Source organism: Myotis daubentonii, chromosome 8 (genome assembly GCF_963259705.1).
Source record: "Myotis daubentonii chromosome 8, mMyoDau2.1, whole genome shotgun sequence".
Taxonomy (NCBI): Eukaryota; Metazoa; Chordata; class Mammalia; order Chiroptera; family Vespertilionidae; genus Myotis; species Myotis daubentonii.
Window position 1 is genome coordinate 86,411,930 of NC_081847.1, and position 23,032 is coordinate 86,434,961.

General features: G+C 43.9%; 1 protein-coding gene across 1 annotated transcript; it reads right to left on the bottom strand.

Annotated features, from left to right (window-relative positions):
* Nucleotides 1-1,612: 1,612 nt before the first annotated feature.
* Nucleotides 1,613-20,665, bottom strand: MEX3C (mex-3 RNA binding family member C). Its single transcript, XM_059707334.1, has 2 exons — nucleotides 19,525-20,665; nucleotides 1,613-4,630 (listed from the first exon to the last, which is right to left on the bottom strand). The coding sequence occupies exons 1-2, from the start codon at nucleotides 20,237-20,239 to the stop codon at nucleotides 3,408-3,410; spliced, it is 1,938 nt and encodes a 645-aa protein (XP_059563317.1). The 5' UTR covers nucleotides 20,240-20,665; the 3' UTR covers nucleotides 1,613-3,407.
* Between the last annotated feature and the right edge of the window lie 2,367 nt (nucleotides 20,666-23,032).

Sequence of the window (23,032 nt, forward strand, 5' to 3'; positions counted from 1 at the left end):
GCTATTCTCCAAGGTTCTAAGATGGAATATTGCCAAGTCCTCAGTACATCTGCCTAATTCTAGGTTACTCACATCGCAGATTATCCTGTGTGGGGCCTCGCTTGAGTCCCTGGAAACACAGGCCCACGAGGTGCCTGGAGCCTCTCCCTCCACACTTCCACAAAAGAACTCACTCAGGCACTAGGAAGGCAGACCCAGACTTAGAACTTGCTTGAAGTGTGGAACTTGGCAGACATTAATTTCCTCTGCCAAAGAAAGCCTTCAAAGTAGAATATTTTTAAGGTTTTTAAAGATCTTGACTCTATCGTGTGTAAAAGTTAAGAAATTCATATTTACCAGTTATTCATTTATGCTGGAATTGTAAATTCCAGAACACACCCAAATAATTTAACTTCCATACTTGCGGAGGCTAATCCTAAAATTAGCAAGATAATTCTGGCAAAATAATTCTAGGGCAATGTCCACCTTCGAATCTATGTATTCCAGCCTTCTAGCCCCATCTAACACCAACAATGAAAAGATTTACTATGGGTGTGTAGTAAATACCTCGAAGTATTAAGAATGAATAGAATGAATAGAAAGATCTTTATTCTTGCTTATTAAAAAATGGTAACAATTTACTCAGCCAGAATCATCAATGGAATAAATATTTTAGTCAAAAACCTTAGCAAATGAAAGTTAAATATAGAGATGGGAAATGTAGGCTTACAGTCATGAGTACATGAGAGTTTATTCTTGCATTATGTGTTGTCCCATTTCCATACGGAACGTAAACCTACTTTTGCCCACCCCATACATGTACTTTCCTATTAGGAAAAAAGTTCATTTTATATTATTTGGTGATTAAAAAGAAAAATCCTCTGCCCTGGCCATCGTGGCTCAGTTAGCTGGAGTGTCGTCTTGTACACCGAAAAGTGGCAGGTTCCATTCCGGTCAGGGCACATACTGAATACGGTTATGGGTTCAATCCCCAAGTGCAGGAGGCAGCTGACTGCTGTTTCCCTCAAAGAAAAAAATCCTCAACAAAGGATAGAAACTAAATCCTCTAAGTTGGATTCAGGGTTTTAGTAAACATATAAGAAGTCATTTATTGCCCTAGCTGGTTTGGCTCAGTGGATAGAGCGTCAGCCTGCTGACTGGAGGGTCCCCCAGGTTCGATTCCAGTCAAGGGCACATGCCTGGGTTGCGCTGCTCGATCACCAGTAGGGGGTGTGAAGGAGGCAGCCAATCAATGATTCTCTCTCATTGATGCTTCTATTTCCTCTCTTCCTTTCCCTTCCTCTCTGAAATCAATACAAATATATATTTTAAAAAGTAGTTTATTATTTTATTTATAAGCTTGATAGTTATGATTTGTGGTCAGCTATAAACGTGCAACTAAAAAAACACCATAAATTAGCTAAATCTAATTTTGCTATAATGTGACACCATTTAGAGGCTAAATTTAGATATGAATACAAGGGACACATTAAACACTAACAACACGCTAAAAAAATCCCAAGAACATAGGTAGCTGGAGAGGGGAACTTTGTAAAAGGAAATATTCAATTTTGGTAAATAGTATCTTCCAGTCTAAACTAATGATTACATGAAAAACACCAAGGAGAATACATTCAAGTTAATGGAAACAAGTCTTTATTAAGTAACTTTTAATATCAGAAAAATAAAACTCTTATAATTCTCTTTACAGCAAATATATAATATCAGTGCTTTGGCCATCTTAAGTTAAAGGCCCTTTATCATAAAATATATGGTTTTAAACTTTACTCAAATTGAATTTATAATCCCTATAACTTCCCTACATATACATAACAAAAGAGTAGTAAAATTAGCAAATACTAAACTATATCGATAATTTATCATTCTTAGTTTGTGGTTTTAGAAACAGTACACGCACCTAATATATATGTCGATTCCTTGGCTTATTAGTTGCAGTGTACAATGCAACAAAATACAAAATACATGCTTGGCGAACATTCGTTCATATCTACAAGACGGCGCTAAGGATTAGGTTTCAATACTGACATTTAACTATCCTACAAGCAATTAGCATTACATCATAATATGCCATCAAGGCAATTTTTTTATACTGAAAAAAATCAAAATAAAAACCGTTATTTGTAAACTTTTATACGAAATGTAACTCTTCAAGTGAAAATAAAAAATAAAATTTGTCTATGTACTATTCAATACACGTAGGATTTCAATTTTTGTTATACTGAGAGAAAAAAAAAGCTTTTTTTTTTGGTTGGGAAAATAACACTTCAAAAAATAATTAGTAGAAAAAACCCACCGGTATCATGTTTTGTCCTTTCAATGCCAGCATAGATTTGGGAACATACTGAGGATGAAGTTGCAGACATCCACAGGTGAAATGTAAAAGTATCTTAAATCTTCCCTTGTGATTAGAAATAGTTTTGAAATGAAGTAAACTGATTGGAGGTCATCACAGCTGCTTTTGTGAATTATACTAAGGGCATTATTCTCCCTCTCTCCCTCCCCATTCCCTAAATAACTAAAAAATAAAAATATATTTATAATGTGCAAGACAAATATGGATTGAACATAAAATGTTTCACATTTTGATCTAGAGTCTAAAAATAATCAATAGCTTGATTAGACTAATGAATGGAATGTTCGTATCCTCAATTAGCCAATATAGGTGAATCCCAAAACCCTTCCTGAAATGGGAATACCCAGGTGGCCATTTCCACATTCACCGAGGGAGGCAATGGGTAGGAATTCACAATCCACACAATTGCCACAATTGCGTTCCTGATCCACTGATCATACCAGCTGGGCGAGATGAAGGTCAATGTAGCAGTTTTTGTCCCAAATTATAACCAGTGATTGAGTAAACTGCCACCAGCCCTATTATTACCAGTAATTAAGTCACAATGCACTAGAAAGTTACTTGCAATCCTGCAGAATTAGGCATAAGTTGCTGTAAAATAAAAAACAAACCTGTTTTGTCAAAACTGGCAGTGTAAAGAAGGCAGCCCTGGAAGTGTCTGAATCATCTGTAATGCCAAGTACCCTCCATAAACTCTTAATGTGGTTAGGCTTTGGGACCAGTTTTGAAATCTCAGACGTATACACTTTTCTCGTAGGCTCACACAACCTGTGATGATCTTCACTCAAGCGAGCTGAACTTCAGCAATTCTTATACAAGCTATGTCTCTGGGTCTATAGGATATTAATAATTCAAACCAAACTAATAGACAAGAGACCACTTAGGTTTAGTGTTACCATAGCAGCCTTTTATAAGTTTACTAACAACTTTAGCCTAATCCCAATAAAGCCTGATAACAGTCATAAGAATTCATTAGGAAGTTTACTGGGGTACCATTATACCCATGCCTTTACGAGTCCATATAGAGATATAGTATTTGTGTATATATATATAGTTAAGAGTGAATTTGGATTGCCTGAGTGACAGCTGTCTGGCACACTGGACATGATGGCGTTCTCTTTTCACAGATCCTGTTGGCACATTCCATGCAGAAGAGGTTGTGGCCACATGGAACCAGGGCAGCAATAACTTCATTCTCAAAGCAGATCACACAGTCGTGCTTTCGTCTTGATTCTGGAGGCGAGCTAGAGGTGGAACCACCGTTGGAAGAGGAGTAACTATTGGTACCATTAGAAAAAGCAGGGATGTATATTGGAAGGCCAACATGGTTGCCTGTACTAGGTGGGTCGCTCCTAACCCTCCGAGCAAGTGGGTGTTCAATGCTCTCGGGGAAGGTAGGAGACAGACGAGGAGTAGATGGCTGACTTCCTCTACGCTGAGTCTTCATGTTACCAGAAGGATCACTCCCGAAGCCGGAGAGTGGGTTAACTGGTTCAAATGGAGTCCAGATAGTTTGCGCGGATGTTGGTAAGGAGTCAAAGGCAGGAGAATCAACTGCGAGATCTTCTGAACCTACAGATGGTAGTGCATCTCCAAACCAAAAGTTCCCTGTGCTGAATGGGCTTGTCGGACTGAAGTCAGCCAGCCGATTGCTCCCAAAGTAGGAATCTGTGGAACCACTTCCCAGAGAACTGGAGCTATCATTTCGGTAGTTGGAGATCATCCTGGCACGGCTAGGGGGAGCTGGGTTGGAGGAGAGCCACGCAGAGCTCAGAGTGCCACTTTCAAAGCTGACGTCGGTACCATTGTAATGGAAATCGTTCTCTTCATTGAGCTCAATATAGTTTCCTGTGCGCATGGCAATATGCATTTCTATTTCTTCTCGTGCTCGGTCAACATTTTCAGGCATGCCTGTCACTTCAAAGACGGGCTCCTTATCTCTGCTCGGAGTTACGATGTATGTGTGGGTCTGCTGCTGAATTCTTTTAATAGTTGCTCCTTTGGGTCCAACTACTAATCCTACCACACGATACGGGACCCTCACTTGAACGGTGGTTTGGCCGGGCAGATTAGGGCTTGACAAGCCTCCCAGGGCAGGGCCGTTTTTGTTTCGAGATGCACGAATCATGGAGAAGTGCTCTGCAGCGGAGAGGATTTCTCTTTTGGCCATGGCGACATCTTCTTTCCGTCCCGTGACAACAAAAATGGGCTCTTCACCACGAACGGGGGTCTTGATGTACGTGTTTGTCTTGGCTCTCAGTGCTTTAATTTTACAACCTGTTAGAAAGAAAATATGTCATAAGAATCAGCATCTACTTAACAACACTGATAAGACAAACCAGAGTGCTCCTTTCAGCTGAACATCTGCTCTGGGTGGCTGGGGCACTCTCTCCAGCAAGCGGAGAGTGGCTGACCTCCAAAGCTTTAGTAGTTTACTACCCTGCAGGGTACTGGTGGCAAAGAAAAACCAGTCATGTATATCGCCTGTCTCATTTAATCTACATAATAAGAACTGAATTATTATACTCCTTTTACTGAGAAGGAAAATAAAGCACACAAAAATTGTATAACTTGTCCACGTTCACACAGCTAGTAAGTGGCAGAGCCAGAGTTAAACCTACTCTGACTTGAAAATCTGTCTTTTTGTTAGTCCATGAACTTCAAATTTAACACAACTATACTATACGACACTTTCACTTCCACTTAATTATCATTTTAACATGACTCTTTCCTCTGTAAAGCTCAATTGATGACAACAGCAAAGTGCTCATGGCTAGTAGGTCATCTCCCGTTTGTTCCCATCAGTTGAATTTTTAAGCTTACTAAGTTTCACACAAATCAGTGAAATATGAATAGAAAGGACACTGTATTTGCATAAAAAGTCAAAAGGGCAAAAAAAGGTAATATAAAATAATAACTTTGTACTCATTATAAAATTCTTGCTAAATTCAAAATAAATATTGGAAACTGTATGGAACATAGGCATTGGATGTGGTTTTATTGAAGAGGGACAATTCTGGTTAGCAGACCCATTCTCAAACAAAAAGCTTTGGCCCCAAAGCCTAAGTATACAATCTACTGTCTATGTTCACTTCAGTCAAATTATGCTTTCTCTAAATAAAGCGCATCATATGATCATTCTTTGCATAAAGTGTTTTAATGGCTCCCCTTTACCTTAGATATGGCACACGAGGCCCCTCATTACCTGGAACCTGAGTACCTCTCTCTAGCTTTCTCTCTTTACCACTCTTTTTCCCATTCCCCCCTTTCCATGGACCCTTGCTTGCAGGACTAGAATGCTGCCGTCCCTGCCTCTTTACCTCGCAGTTCTGACCGCTGAACTCCCACCAGCCACTCCGATTTTACTTTCAATGCCTCACCTTCTAAGAGGTTTGTGTGCCATTCCTAAGCATTCTCAAAGCACTGAGTGGTTTGACTGTAAGTATATGTCATCGGTGGCCATACATTTGTTGAAACAAAGATCACTGTTTTTCTATATAACAATACTGGGCCTTTCTTATATGTACTGCTTTGTAGCTAGTCATTTTCTGCTGAGCTTTTCAAGACTTTCATATTCTGGCCTCATACTACTAATCCAACCCTTTTGAAAGGAGTTGATTTTGCTGACTTCAATTATAACATAATCAACCTCCCTGCAACTTTCAGATCTCAACCACAAATGGAGGTCTTGTTCTTTCCAACATCTGCAGGACTCCGCAACGGCAGCTTTCTTGCTGCTGGGTCCTAGGTCTCTATCATGTAAACACTCTGAGAGTTAAGTATGTTACTGTAAAACAGGAACGTTTTCATTTATTATAAAGAGTGCTGCTGTAAATTGATCAGCCCCTTTCCACGCTTAAGAAAATTTTCTAAATAAATACTTCTGAGGCTATAATCAACCATCAGTTGCTGCTTAGAATACTTTTTGTTTAAAACCTAGTAGGCATAGTATTAACTAAGAAAATATGCTTAAAGGCACACAGGACACTACCTGGACTGTGGTTAGATCTAATAAATGGGTGTTTAATATATGGCTCATTAGGAAGACAGGAGGTGGACACTTTGAGCATGGACTACTTCTGAGAGGGGGGAGTAAGATAGGCCTTATACTGCCCAAAAGGGTCATGTGCATACATTTTGCAGATGAGAGGAAAGTGATAACAGGAAGATAGCAGAGCCAGCTCATTTTAAGCTACTGCCAACAAAAAAACAGAAGTATTTCTTCTCTCTCTACAGTGAACCTCATCAATCATAACCTTGTTTCTACAGGAAATATTTAGAGTTCTAAACAACCAGCACACGATTTCTAGAATACACATACATTCTAAAGGTGGGGACAATTAGAAATGGCAGACTTCTAAGTAGGTGACACAAGCTAAAGGAGAAAAAAAATCATTTTATTATTTTTCAGGTGGAGATAAAAAGCTTTTTTTGAGTATTTTAGATTGAGTTTGTACTTGAAAATTCAAAGATACTAAAAACTCATAAAAGAATATATAGTCTCAGAACAGCACAAAACTCAGAGCTATAAAAGTACTGATAAAATGCACTTTAAGAAAAATCGTTGCCTGGCAAAAGTCACCCATAACAAGGTTAAAGCATTAATTATTTACAACTCATACTATAAATGGCTAATTTTTCTCTTACACACATACTCCACCCTACATATGAAAACACCAAAACCCAACAGAAAAATATGTAAAAGAAACAGCTCACAGAAGGAAATACATAAATGGCTCTGAACACAAAAATTCCCATTTTCATGTGTATTGAGGTATCATTTTCCACCTGTAAGACAGTCAAATATCAAAAATAGGGCTAGGAAGAAATGGGAAAAGCCCCTGGTTTAGCTGCTGAGAGAACAGACTGCCCAAGGGCACTTGGCCATGTCTATCAAAAGTACAACTGCAGGTCTCCCTTTGGCCCTAGATTCCACTCGTAGAGTTGATTCTGTGGAAATACCTGCATAAGTGCAAAATGACCTTTGTATTCTATCGTGCACTATGGTTTGTATTACTGAGAGGCTGGGACAGCCACATAATGGAATACTGTGCAGTCATCAAACTGGTTGACTTAGGGGGACAGCACAGGAAGGAGGCAACTTCCCTTCTACACCAATTTTTATAAACTTTGAGCCATACGAATGATTGGCTTTTCAAAGGTATGACTAGAGTAATTAAATGAGCCCTCTCCAGTTTGGCTCAGTGGGTAGAGCAATTGGCCTGTGGACTGAAGGGTCCCGGGTTCCATTCTGGTCAAGGGCACGTGCCCAGGGTTGCAGGCTCAATTCTTAGTGGGGGGAGTGCAGGAGGCAGCCGATCAATGATTCTCTCTCATCGTTGATATTTCTATCTCTCTCTCCCTCTCCCTTCCTCTCTGAAATCAATAAAAATATATCAAAAATAAATAAAATGTTACGTTTTATTAGACTTAGCATATCAATAAGACTTTTACCTCGTACTGAGATTACTATATTTTAAATTGTATAAAAAACAGGGTAAATGATTTCATATCCTCAAAGCTGAAAAAGCTTTTTAATTTTAAGACGTAAGGATTAACAATTATTTTCTTACAACTACAGATAAAAATATCAAACGAGCTGTGTACCAGCCTATGTAGAGGTTAAGAACTAGAATCACATCAGCTTTCAGAGTTCTAATTTTATTTTGATTTGGAAGTAAATTCCCCAAATAAAAAGTCTCCAATTTACCTCCCTGGTGTAAGAGGAACCCACTTCTCCCTCATCTATCACTGTATCTGGGGTTGTGTTTCACCTTAAAGCCCTGTAGCTGCAGCCAGAATTCTGGTCCTCTCACTCCCTGGAACAGCAGAGGTCTCAGGGTAGAGAGCCTCTCCTACCAGCTGCCTCAGCGATTAAGAGGGAGACTGGGTCCTCTGTGGCTGGGCGAGGACTTGGAAGAACTGAAAGGATGGCACCTTCAGTGTTTCTCAAACCACTATGGGTTTGCATTAGCAACTTAATGGGTTGTGATCAGCATTAAAAAACAAACAAAAAGCAAAACGAAACCAAAAAACCAAGGACTCAATGTATTCCAAATGTTTCAGTAAAATATGTGTACAATGGGCTTCAATGGAAAATGTTCTTTTGCTTGGGGGATGGGGGTCAAAAAGTGTAAAACCATTAGACTAGATACATCTTTAAGGCCACTTTTAAATTCCATTAAGCGTGTGGAAGGATGTACTTATAACAAAAGAACCCGATGAAGAATTAGTCTGCAACTTAAATGTAATTACAGTCCAAATCAACTCACATTAAAAATAGGAAGATTAACCGATAATCTGGGCGGGCCTGACCTAACCATGAGTTCTTTAAGGTTTTCTCAGCTGGCCTCAGAAGTCAACCTACCTTCTCCTAGATCGTATCATCTCTGAAACATGCCTTATGCCTGTTCCTCTTCTATCTCTGCTCAGGTATTTCCCTACATAACCCAGAACACACTCCTAGTACTCCCCACCCCCTCACAGCTTCTGAGTAACAAGCATGGCCATTTGGAAAAGATGAGATTGTGTGTGTGAAAGGCTCTATGACAGGGGTGGGCAAACTTTTTGACTCGAGGGCCACAATGGGTTCTTAAACTGGACCGGAGGGCTGGAACAAAAGCATGGATGGAGTGTTTGTGTGAACTAATATAAATTCAACGTAAACATCATTACATAAAAGGGTACGGTCTTTTTTTTTTTTTTAGTTTTATTCATTTCAAACGGGCCGTAGTTTTCCCACGGCTGCTCTATGAGCTCAGGAATAATATAACCATAGGTAGGACTCTTATTACCACAGCTATTACACAGGAACCTTCAGGGTCCAGTTTAAAGGAAAACAATGTCAGGAGCACAAAACTGAGTATCTACAGGACTGGGTTCAATCAGATCTTTCACCAGTTACTAGTGGTTTCAAGTGTTAGGCCATGCAACCTCGAGGTCCCTTCTAATGTTTATATATTTTTTTTACCAAGTCCCTCTACTCCTAGGAAATACAGTCACCTCTTTGTTCTAAAGTCTAAAAAGCATTTGGGACAGTCATACATACATCTATTCTTCTTTTCCTAAGAAAAGGTAGGTTGGATAATGGGTGAGGAATTATGATTAAAGATACTGTCTTACTTGGTTTTGCAAGAATTAAATAAAATATTAAAAATAGTTATTACAATGCTTATTATTCATGTAGGTGCTCAGTTAAAGGTAGCTTTTTAGACCACCTGCCCCACTTAAAGTATTTCATTAGTGCCCTAGCTGGTTTGGCTCAGTGGATAAAGTGTCAGCCTGTGCACTGAAGGGTCACTGGTTCGATTCCGGACAAGGGCACATGCCGGGTTGCGAGCTTGATCCCCAGTAGGGACTGTGCAGTAGGCAGCTGATCAATGATTCTCATTATTGATGTTTCTGCTCTCTCTCCCTCGCCATTCCTCTCTGGAAATCAATAAAAATATATATTTTTAAAAGTACTTCATTAGTAAATGAGACAATAGGCCTAACTTTTAAATAATAAAAATTTGTAGCGCACTTTTCAGTTTTCCAAACTCACCTGTTTGCATTCTCATTTAATCATAGCAGAGAGCTTTAGGAAGAGCAGAAAAGGGCCTAAGTGAATTGCTCAAGATCTCCTACCTGGAAGGTCAGATCTCAAACCCACGATGTCTTAACTCCATTATCCTCTCACTAGGCAAAACATGTTTTGTGAAATAGTAGAAAAAGGGGTAAGGGAGTCATATTATTGAATGCTCCTCCTATATAATAAAAGGCTAATATGCAAACTGTTCCCTTGGGAGTTCGACCACTTGCTATGATGTGCGCTGACCACCATGAGGCGGTGCAGAAGGGAGGCCCCGATCACCAGCCAGGCCTAGGGACCCTACTCATGCATGAATTTCGTGCAACGGGCCTCTAGTTTAGAGGGGGAAAGGCAGGAACAAGCCAAAGGGGAGGGGAGAGTGGTGCAGAAAGGGGAACAGTTATATAAAACTAGAGACCTGGTGCATGAATTCGTATGTGGGTGGGGTCCCTCTGGGTGGCCTGCAGGGATTGGGCAAAACCCACAGTCCAACGCCGCCTGCAGCTCCTACCTCCACTCCTGCTCATCCCGGCCCCACTGTGCCTGCAGCAGGCTCGCCAGCCATGAGCCCTGCATTTGGTGCCCTCCCAAGGGGAGTGGCCTGTGGGATTGGGCTGAAACTGGCTCTCCAAGGGGTCCCAGATTGCAAGAGGAGCAGGCCAGGCTGAGGGACCCCACCAGTGCACGATCAGGGGCTGCAGGAGGGCTCCAGGGCGTGTCCGGCCCATCTCACTCAGTGGCGATCGGCATCTACCCCCTGGTAGTCACTGCACGTCATAGTGACTGGTCAACTGTCTGCCCCCTGGTGGTCAGTGCACATCATAGCGAGCAGTTGAGCAGCCTTAGCATATCACACTTGGGTTGGTTGTTTGATTGTTCTGCCCTTTGGTCTATTTGCGTATCACCCTCTCATTATATAGGACTAGAGGCCCAGTGCACAAATTCATGCACGGGCGAGGTCCGGCCGGCCCAGCCCCATTAGGGGTGGATCGGGGCTGGGCCTGTTGGGAAGAGGAGACGGTGGGAGGTTGGCTGGCCAGCCCCGGCACCCAATTGGGCCGGTTTGCTGGCCCCAGTGGGCATCATAGCAATGGGTCATTCCAGCGTTCCTGTCGCTGGCTATATATATATATATATATATATATATATATATATATATATATATATATATGATCCTTTACCTCCTAGAAGAGTCTAGACCAGTGGTTCTCAACCTTCTGGCCCTTTAAATACAGTTCCTCCTGTTGTGACCCAACCATAAAATTATTTTCGTTGCTACTTCATAACTGTAATATTGCTACTGTTATGAATCGTAATGTAAATATCTGATATGCAGGATGGTCTTAGACGAAACCTGTGAAAGGGCCGTTCAACCGCCAAAGGGGTCGCGACCCACAGGTTGAGAACCACTGGTCTAGACAGACTTCTTGCACTTTTACAAGGAACTCAATTTCAGTACTGTATCTTTAAAAACTGATGAATATCAGAGTAAATTCCAGTAAGAATGTTTCTTATGCATACAACTTAATCTAATATTTAAATAACTTACTTAGATTAGCAATGCAATGTATTCCTAAATCACAATAGCTTTCCTTTCGAGTTGTCAAATGTGCATCTTGTAGCTCTTCTAGTCAAAATTTTCTGAAATTTTTAAAGAATTGTACATTCTCTTTAGTTATCACTATGAAAGCAACCCAAACAGCTTCATTTATGTGATTTCAGTTTTGCTTATTTTCAGTATTCATAGACATTTAACACCTTAAATCAATTAGCATCCACTGCCCTTAAAAAAAAAAAGAGGCAGTTCCAAACAACTTGAGGTTGACTGGCTCCTTAGGCGAAGGGTTAGCGATAAAGCAAAAGGGAAGAAAACCCTAATACCACAATATGCAAATTAAAACAAATCATGAAATGATACATTTCTAATCCAGCAATTCAGTTCAATAAAACAAACAGGGGTAAGGATGCAAAGATGACAAGATTCAGTTCTGCCCTCTGACTTGTATCAGCTTCAGGCACCAACAGGATTTGGTGTTATACATGTTCACGTACAGATATTGATCTGTCATTTTCTCTGTTTATACTGTTGGTTGGTGATGTTGTCAAAGTCTTCTATATCCTTGCTGACTTTATTTCTGCTTGTTTTTACCACTTATTGAAGATAGCAGTGCTGAAGTCTCCAATTTTATTAGGTCGAGACTCTGGTAAGTTATTTATTATCTCTGTTGATCTGTTTCCTTATCTGTACAGTGGAAATAAGAATGGATCAAATGAGATAATACACTGTCTGACACACATAAATACTTATTTATTTTTAAGCAGCCTTATTTATTTCTTAAAATCTTTATTGTTGAAAGTATTACATTATATCCCCCTTTTCCTCCCATTGACCCCTTGTAGCCTGTGCCCCCTCTCGCCCCAGGCCTGTCTGTATCCATGGGATATATATATATATATATATTCATTGGCTGTTCTTTTCTCACTGTCCGCCTTCCCTGAGGTTCGACAGTCTGTTCCTTGCTTCTATGTCTCTGGATCTATTTTGTTCACCAGTTTATTTTGTTCATTAGTTTCTACATATGAGTGAGATCATGGGATACTTGTCTTTCTCTGACTGGCTTATTTCACTTAGCATAATACTCTACAGGTCCCTCCATGCTGTCTCAGAGGGTAAGAGAGCCTTCTTTTTTACTGCTGCATAGGTGCAAATGTAAGAAAATAATAAAATGATTTTCTATAGGAAGTTAAAAACACTTAAGGAATACATCTCCTGCCCTGGCCTGTGTGGCTCAGTTGGTCGGAGCATAGTCCTGGACACAGAGAGGTCACAGGTCGGATCCCCAGTCAGGGACTGTATAGGAGGCATCTTATCAATGTTTCTCTCTCACGTGGATGGTTTCAACTAGTATCTGCTCAGAGTTCAAATCCAGTAGAAACACAAATTATAAACTTTACTTATGCTTCATATGTACTTTACTATTTCTTATACGTTAATTTGCATAGTAAATTTGTACTAACGACATCTTCTCAAACTTGATCCTCACAACAAATTGGGGGGGCGGGGGGGGAGGCAAGGAGGGGCCAGGGAAAGCAAGTGGATGGAACAGGGTTTTTTCCACAAGAGGAAAAACTGAACTCCGTCGATGTTAAGTGATTTGTTCAAGGTCATAGGCAACGAATGGTGAAACCCGGTCTCCATCAACTTTTCTAAGTCCAAGTTCAATGTCACTAAATGGTACAGGTGGAAAGGCAGGGACAAGCCAAAGGGGAGGGGAGAATGGTGCAGAAAGGGGGACAGTAATAAGGTCAGTCCACAGCACACACTTTACACTGGTAACCTTTGGGGAAGATTTTCTAATTGTTTGCAACTATTCCCTCCCTACTCTCCTCTAACCATGCTCAATACTAACCACTTCATGCTTATCTTCAACTACACCTGCAATTATCATTAAATAATTTCATTACTTTAAGGTCTAGTCTTATTAGTCCATGATACAACTTCTTATGGTAAAATCAGGCTTCCCTGCATACAATGAATTGTAGTAACTGCTTATTGGACAAAGGCAAAAACCATGCCCACATGAATTGTTCTTAAATCCCAAACACTGGCATGAAATAAGTGCTCTAGTTATGGTGTGTAACTTAAAATTCTCAAAATCAGTCATGAAATATAGGCTTGAACTTGAATGCTATTCAAACAACATCAGGCTGTGCATAATTCCTTCTTATAGTTGCATGTGGTAATACAATATTAGAAAATTATTATATAGGCTTAAACATCAGATTTTATTTTTATAAATGTCTATATGGTACCTAGTGGTAGCATGGGAAAAAAAGGTAAAAGCCCACAAATTATGATTTAAACTATTTGGGAAGCATTAAGATGCAGTTTAATAAAAACATCACTTTAGAATCACCTAAACATCAATGGGGCTCTAAAATTGATTATCCATAATCTATTTAGAGTCTCCTACATAGAAGTTTTTAAACTGCAAAGTTTTTAGACTTTCCTATTTAATATCTGATGATCATTATGTTTTTTTCAACCTGAGTTTAATTTTAAATCACAAATCCTCCACTGCATAAATGACATTTTAAAAAATCTTGTAACCATCCCATAGATTAAAAAATAATACTCATGATAGTCATTATGGCTGTTCACTAATGTTCTGGCTCTCTCCTGTGGGCACATGGTTATAATGCACTTTCTTTTAATGTTACTTTTTAATCCTCACCCAAGGGTGTTTTTTTTCCATTGATTTCTAGAGTGGAAGGGATGGGGCAGAAAGAGAGACAGAGAGAGAGAGAAGGTGGGGAAGGGAGGGAGACTGACCTGCTGGGGAACCTGCAACTGAGGTACATGCCCTCACCCACAATTGAACCCATGACCCTTGGGTCTGCAGGCCAAAGCTCTAACCACTGAGCAACAGGCCAGGGCTGTAATGAACTTTCTTCTTTCTTTTTTGTAATGACCTTTCTTGACCACCTGAAGTTACGTGGGGCCAGACAGCTTGCTTTGATAATCATTACTGCTGGGTCTGACATTTAAAGACCAGCATGTGCTATGCTAACTGTCTCTCATCCCTCTGGCCCAGGGGAAGCCCAGCCAACACTTGAGATGTTGGTTGCTTCACTGGCTTGTGTCCCTGAATGACTAAAATGATCAGAGCCCTTGTGGATAGAAATAAACCTTTGTTGTTTTAATATTGAGAAGTTGGGGTTCTTTGTTACCACAGCATAATTTAAACCTATCTGGACAGAAGTGCCATGTAGCTGATAGGCATTGAGACATCAGATGGTTTTAGTTCTATCACATGAAAAGAATAAAATGGATGAAACTGCTAAGCAAGCCAAGGAAAGGTGAACATGATTAAACAGGGTGGTTCAAATTAATTTCAGATTTAACTTAACAAAAGTATATGTGCTGATCACTTAGTTGGATATGTATCAATTTATTTGTGCATCACTCAGAGTTTTTTTGATTACACCCAGCCGAAGAGGAATCTGAAACCCAGGGAGCTTAATTAACTTGTCCAAGGCCACAAAGTGAGTTACTGGCACATAATAGTCAGAATTTAGGAATTTTAATTTCTGATTTCTGGCTCTTTCCAAAATACCACAGTTGAGCAGAGACCGTTAAGGGCAATTTGAAGTAGTTTACAACATGCATTTTTCTATTAAAACATACACTCTAAAACACTTTGTATTCAGCTTTAAGGCAAGATATTAGATTCTTTAATTTGTACAAATATCAAATTTATTCAGAACCAAATCCATAAAACATTAAGCACCATCCTATAACTACATGCTACCTTTCTTTGAAAACAATATATAAGAAGAACTACCTAGAATTCCAACCCATAAACATTGTTGAATATTTATCTAAATAAAAATCTCTCAACAGAGGAACAGTACTCAAATACTTGACTCCCTGGGTCATTTTTAGGTTGTTGGTAACGGGATATAAAATACACCCTTGATTTACTTTATTTTCCATTTTCTCCCTAGTGAATCAAAATAGTTCATTAGCAGAATAAGGCAGTAGACTACCCATCAATTTGCAAAACAATTACAATAACTGAACCTTTCTCAAGGGTCCCTGAGGTAATATCATTATCAACTAAATTTAAATTTGAAAGCCTAAAAAAAGTTCAATATTTATTTTTTAAAGCTAGTGTGTATATACACACAAATTAACTTTCTAAACTATAAAATGACAATGAAATTTAATTAGACTCATAGACCTAAGAATATTAGAATGATAACTCGGCCTTCTGAGTAGTAGAGATACCAAAATTTTATTAAGGTAATTTGAATAATGATGACATTTTAAGTTATGCATACTAGAAATATAGTATCCCAACTCATGATTATGGCAGAAATTAACCCAAAATATTATTAATCTTTGGGAGCAGGATGCTTCAGTGCTGAGGCAGCAATGTAGAGCGAGACCTTTATCTCTGACATCAAACAAACTGGTCAAATCCAAGTACCATCACTTGAGCAGGTTACCTTTCAGAACTTCAGTTTAAATGGCACGGGGAAAGCACTTGGCCTTCTCTACGAGTATGTTAACAACCCCCCCCCCACCCCCGCCCCAAAAAGAGACACTGTGCTTTATTTAGCATTATCCTTAAACTGAATAATCTTATGAGATGTGTATTTCTTCTTGAAGAGGGAGTACTTGTATAGGAAGACTAAGCCTAAACACGCATATACCTTATTTCAATTGTGTTAGAGCGTGGTCCCAACCCTATGAAACTGGAGCCAAGAGCAGCTCAATAAAGAAAAACATTCCAAAAGGGTCTAGCGCAGTGATAGCCAAAGTAGGGTGCAAGAAACTCCACTGGAGGGCAGAAAAAATAACAACTCCAATTTTCATTTTCTCCCTCACTCTTAAAAAACTGGAGATGACTTTTCCAGACTATGAGGCTAGAAAACACATATACCACCCATTAAAGTCACTGATGAAACTTTTCTTAAACAGTGACATAAAATTTTGGGTTTAGTTTTTAAAAACCAACTGAATTTATGACACCAAAATTTATTTATAATATAGTTAAGAATGGGTCTATTGTTCTACTTTAATTCATTTTTTAGTCTAACTGGATATCAATGATTGTGCAAATTAGGACAGTCTGTTGACTTAAACCTGTTAACCACTGTGAATGTGTCTTGTAAATACCACATTTTAAAAAGTTAAGTCTTAAATCTGTTAGGCTTATTTTCTATGTCTATGTTCTAAAAGTTCTTTGATTACCAATAAGCCTCTTTAGTTCCTGGCTTTATTTTACAGTATTGTTGGTTTAAAAAATGAAATGCAAGGTTTAAAAAATGGGGCCAATTTAGCATTTGCAAACAACCACACACTATTGGGGCTTATAAATATGAGGCCAATACTCTGCCAATTTTCATCACTAGCAAAAGCAGCGGTTGCTTTATTGAAAGGCACTGGAACCAGACAGAGGCCATCTGCATGAGCGGCCAGTCTCTCTGACTCAGAATTCCATTTATCCTGCTCTTTGCTTTGGAGCTGAAGTCATAAATGTCTTTATCTGTAACATAATTATTTCCAAACCCAATTAAGAGATGTCAAACAGAAAGTTATGACTTCCGGTAATGAATGAAATGGCAGGAATAGAAAATTCTTCAAGATGAAAATTTAGTTCATTCAAGGCAAATGAATGAAATGACTTGCCTTGGGGAAAGGGAAATGATCACTGTAAAAGGATGTAGAAGTTGTCCACTTCTCCTGCAGGAAAGTACAAGTTTTACTATGGTGCTGCTGAGGGGGTGGGAGTGGCAACAGGGGTCAATGTTGAACGGTTCAGAACAGCAAAAGGGCAAGACTTTTTGCTCTAAAGATAAGATAGAGGATGATGACATACTTTTTACAGTACTGTGAATTCTGGGAAAATAATAAGGAATAGGTCGCAATTCGTCTCCATGTCCTAAGACACAGATTCACATATCCTTATTAACCAGTAAAGCAGAGACCTAAGAAGAAAAACTAAACGCTTTCTCTTGTTTGCTGCAGTTTATTAGATGGTACAAAACAAAAACTTGGAATGAATTCAGTTTACTTTTAAGTAATGGATTTGTATAAAGATAACAGTTTGTTCAATTAAAGACCATTTCATAGTGCTTTAAAAGGGTCTGATTCAGAGAAGAAAAAAGTTTGTATTAAACTAAATATACAAAAGATGACATTACCTTGTCCCTTAGTGAAACTAGCATGTCAATGTTTTCCTTTGACATCCTAAGCTGTCACCATGAGCACACTGTTCAACTTGTGCTAAGAAGTGGCATCCTCGCATGGGGATAAGAGTGTGTATGGCCTAACACCTTCCCAGCTCTTCACCACTCCCCCTGACAGAGCTTAAGCATCAAAAAACAAAGACAAAACCCCCCCAAACAATGCAACTTTCCAATCACACCTAGAGATGACTCCTCCACTTTACCATTCCTTACACTGCTCTTCAGGCTTCCATCTCCGTTTGCTAAAGTCCTGTCCATTCCCTAGGCCTTCCAGGGTTGATGTTCTCTCATGTATGACTTTTGTTTGTCACACATTTACAGTGAGTGCCACTAACTACACATCCGTTTAGTGACATTCCACTGTTCATTAGATTGTTAGCTTCTCAAGGCCAGCAACTTCCAATCAACCTTACATTCCCAACTGCCATAAATAAACTCTGCCTGGCACAGTTCTTTGATGTGCTTAATTGAACGGCCAACTCATACTGGACCCATAAATTGAGAGGTTATAATTTTAGCCTATGTAAGGTGAAATAGTTCCCTCCTGGATTAGTGTCTTAAGTATTGCAAAAACCCAGAGCGTGCAAAAGTTACTTATCAAACTCTAGTAATAAACTCGCAGTTGAAAGGCATCAGCTTTGAACAGTGCCTGTACGTACCAATCATCAAGGGTCTGAAATAAGCGATCTGTCTCCTCCATCCAGAGTTCGGATGGGTTTTTCTGACTAATATCCTGGAGGGAAGACATGAGCCAGCTCTGCTATCTGAAACCACCATTTCCACAGACCTCCTATGTATGTGCACTTCAGACCACTTGGGGAAGATGAGATCATTTCAGCAGCAGCGCCATCCCTCCTCTTTATGTGACCCCAACCATGCTCTCCGCCTAGCAGCCAAGATCCGTGCACCAACCAGCAAACCCTTCCTGTCACCAGGCCGCTGCAGGCAACCTTGAACCCGGGGGGAAAAGCTACGCCAGGGCCCCGGACCTTCCCTTCCCTGAACGTGTCGGACACGGAGGGACTGGGCGTCCCCTTCCCCCACCTTCACAAATCGACTCCAGGAGTCGGAGACATAGGTCCTTTGTCTGCACAAGGTGGGAGGAGTCAGCCTGCCGCGCTGGTGCGCGGGCAAGGGGGCAAGAGAATGTGCCCCGACGGGACAGATGCCTCGAGTTCCTGAACTCCAGGGCCTCGCTGGTCCGTTTTCCTTCCCCGCGTCCACTTCCGTGTGCAGAGCGGTAGGCGATGCGCCCCTCCGAGTTAAAACGCACCGGAGGAATAGACTCCAGCGACTGAGATGAGAGCGAGGCTGCACTGCCAAAGCCAAGTTTCTGCAGGGCGGCGGGGAGGCGGGGTGGGGGAGAAACCCACCGCTCCAACACCCCCTTCCCTGCAGCATGAACTGTCCCCAGGCCTCCACGCCTGCCCCTTCCCGCCCCTGCACCCGCTGCTGCCAGGGAAGCTGCGCGCTTTTGCAAGCCGGTCGGGGAGCCAACCGGCCGCCTCGGAGCTTTCCGTGCACATCGACCCGACCTTTCACCACCCGCCGAGGTTCCTGGGGCCTCGCCAGCCCGGTGTTCCACGAGTACGGCCCGAGCGCAGGGAGCACGCCGGGCGGGAGGCTCGGGGAACTCGGCGCCGCTCGGGGACTGTTCACGCCAAACGAGCGGGACGAAGGGCGACCCGTCTCCGCCCGTCGACCCTCGGCTCCTCCCAGACCCCTTCGCGGGGCACCGGGCGGACGCGCCAGGCTGGCCTGTTCGACCCCGACTCCGTTTCTCGGGACTCTTCCTCCCGCGCCCGGGGCCGTGCCCGGCTCAGCCCCGGCTCCCCGCACTCACCCTGGCGACCGACGATCTCGGCGACGTGCTCGGAGCTGGGCACCGGGACGCACTCGGTGGTGTTGACGCTCTTCCTCCGCAGCAGGGCCGCCTGCTCCCCGTTCAGGCCGGCCGCCGCCCCGCAGCCGCCGGGGCCGTAGGCGTGGGACAGCATCGCCGCCATCATGCCCTGGGCATCGTCCCCGCCGTACAGCACCCCCGCCGCCGCGGCCGCCTCCCGGGCATCGAAGCCGGCGGCGGGCAGCAGCACCGACCCCAGGGACCCGCCCGGGATCGGCTGGGTCTGGGAGGCGGCGGCCGCGGGCGGCGACAGCAGCAGCAGCGACGGCCGATCCGCCTCCTCCGCCTCCTCCAGCTCCTCCTCCTCCAGCAGGTCTCCGTCCAGCTCCGCGTCCTCCCCCTCCTCGTCCTCCTCCAGCTCCAGCTCGGCCGTCTCAGGGGCCCCGGGCCGGCCGGGCGGAGTCCGCTCCTCCTGAGACGGCCCCGCCGCCCGCCTGGCCGGGCCCTGCGCCGCCGCGGCCCTCCGCGCCGGGGCGGGCTCCGCGGGGCTGGGGTCGTCGAGGCCTAGCGCGGCCAGGTGCTCCCGCAGCAGGAGCCCGTCCCCCTCCAGGTCGGGGCCGCTGGCGGGCGGCGGCAGCGGCGGCGGCGGGGGCGGCGGCGGCAGGGGGGCCGGGGCCGCCGCCAGGGCCAGGGCCGCGGAGCTGCCGCTCGGCATCGCGGCGGCGCGCTGTCAATGGCGGCGGCGGCGGCGGCGGCCGGGTCAGGCGCGGCGGGCGGCGGGCCCCATGGCGGACAGGGCCCGGGCCCCGCTCAGCGCGCAAACACCTCTCCTCCCGGGAGGCGGCAGGGCTGGCGACCCGGGCTCGGGAGCGCCTGGCCGCCCGGAGACGGAGGCTGGGGCGGGGGCCGGGGCAGAGGCAGCGGCAGGTAACTAGGTGGGTGGGTGGGTGGGGACGGCGGCGGGGCGGGCTGGCGGAGGTGGCAGCGGCTCGCTCTCAGGCTTTCTTTTGTTCCATGGCCTGAACCAGCCCCCGGCGCGCGCGGCGGCGGCGGCGACGCCCCACGCCGCTCTCCGAATGAAGCCGGCGCGCTCTGATTGGGCGTCGGAGTCTCCGGGAGTCGGCCCTCGCCTCCCCGCAGCCTTCCAAGTTCTTTCCCGAGCCCCCCACCCACCCACCCTCTCCTCGGGTCCCGCCCCGCTCCTGCCCGGAGCTCTCTGATTGGGTGGCCGGGACGAGCCCGCCCCCTAAGCCTTCGCCGTTCGTCCTCTCCCCTCCCCCCCACCCCTCCCTCCTTTTCCTACTGGCTCACGAGAGGGACCGTGATTGTTCGAGTTACACGTCACTCTTTGTGACGTACGAGGTGGGCGGGGAAGAGGGGGCGGGCCGAAGGAGCGCTAGCCGGGACTTAGCTGGGGACGGAGTAGGGGGGTGCGCAGGCGCGCATAGTGGGAGCGGACGCCTAGGTGTCTTCCTTTCGCGGCGTGGCTCTTGCCCACCTGAGTCGGTTCTTTCTGCGAACTGGGGGGGCAGCCTTGGGGCGGACCGTAGACCTGGCCGGAGGGCGCTGTTGCCCCAGGTTAAGAAGGAGATCTCCCTCTTGCAGGGCGAGGGCTTCAGGAGAGTCCAGGGCAGGCCGGGGAGGTGTCCTCCCGTGGAGCCGCGGGGGTGGCTTCCCGAGCCGCGTGGCCCTGGCCGTCCCTGCTCACCCGAGGTGCTCCCTCGGGGCGGGGTGCTCCCTCGGGGCGGGGCCCTCCCGTGTGAAGCCCGTGGGTTACATAGTCTTTGGGGCTTTTCAAGGAAATGAAATCGTTTTCTCCTTCCAGATGCCCTTCCCAGGGTACTGCCCAAGTGATCCCACACGTGGTTCTATTTTCCAGGGGGTTATTTATACTTTAAAAAAACCAACAAGAAAACACACACACACACGGTTTTATTGTTTTCAGAGAGGAAGGGAGAGAAACATCAATGATGAGAGCCATTGATCAGCTGCCTCCTGCACACCCCGCACCGGGGATGGACCCCGCAACCCCATCCCCCGCAGCATGTGCCCTGACCGGGAATCAAGCCGTGACCTCCTGGTTCTTAGGTGGAGGCTCAACCGCTGAGCACCCCAGCCGGGCAACCAGGGGTTTATTTGTAAACGGCCTTGTAGAGCCATTACTTTCCTCCACTGTAGACGATGACGCACCCCCGGCCCTTTAGCACCAGGGACTAAAGTTAGTGTTAATCATTAGCATTGTCCTGCAGCTATAATGCCACCAACCTAGTCGCATAGTGATATTTTAAGGTTTCTAGGGGCCTCATTAAAAACAGTAAGAAGGAACAGTTTTAATAGATGGGGCAACAATTCAGAATATTATTTTAACAATATGAAATTATTACTATCAAAGTTTTTTTCGTGCTAAATCTTTGAAAATGGTGTGTATGTTACACTTACATACACTTACAGCACATCTGGGTTCAGTTCACTTCACACTGGTTATATTATCAAGTACTGAATAACTACTAGCAACTCCTGATTTTTGAGTAGTAATTTGGGACCCTTTCTGCTTTGCACTGATTGTATCTTGCTGCCCAAACATAGTTTCTTAAGAGTGAATTTTAATTGAGCACTAATTTTCTGAATTGTCTAGGATGTCCAAGGGAAGGCTGAACTATGTCTTGTTTTTGTGTGCCCTTAAGGCCGTGGTCCAAACCCTACAATTTACCTTATTCCTCCCAAGGCCTAGAGCAGTGGCCGGCAAACTCATTAGTCAACAGAGCCAAATATCAACAGTACAACGATTGAAATTTCTTTTGAGAGCCAAGTTTTTAAAACTTACACTATATAGGTAGGTACATTGTTATTAACTGAATTAGGGTACTCCTAAGCTGGCCTTTGCTAAAAACGCCCTCAATCTGATTGAGGTACGCTCGCTGAGGTCGACCCCTTCCAACTCTCCCATCCACGCTCGTCTTGTACACTTGTTTCGTCTATCTCCTTTCCGAAAACCAACTTCTGCGCATGGGCCATGAAGTTTCAATAGCACTGTGCGTGCGCGCCCGCACGTGGTATTTTGTGGAAGAGCCACACTCACGGGGCCAAAGAGCCGCATGTGGCTCTTGAGCTGCGGTTTGCCGACCACTGGCCTAGAGGATTTCAGCTAACACTAAAACTGGTCCTATTACTAGGTTTCCAGGTCCTCATATAACCCCGTATGTTGATTCTCTAAGAACTCATCTGTAGCAATAGGCTCTGGAGCAGTGATTTCAACCCTGGCTGTACAACAGGATGAAGGCTTTTCAAAATGATGAATGCCCCGCAGGGAGAGGGAAGTGGATTATTTGGATTTAGTAGATGTGGAGTGGGGACCTGGACATGTTTTTTGTTTTTTTAATAATTCTTTATTGTTGAGAGTATTACATATGCCCCCCCCCCCCCCATGTTTTTAAAAAGCCACACAAGTTCTGAAAGCTAAGTCAGGGTTGAGAACACTGATCCAGGGGGTTGAGTTTGGGGTTTACAG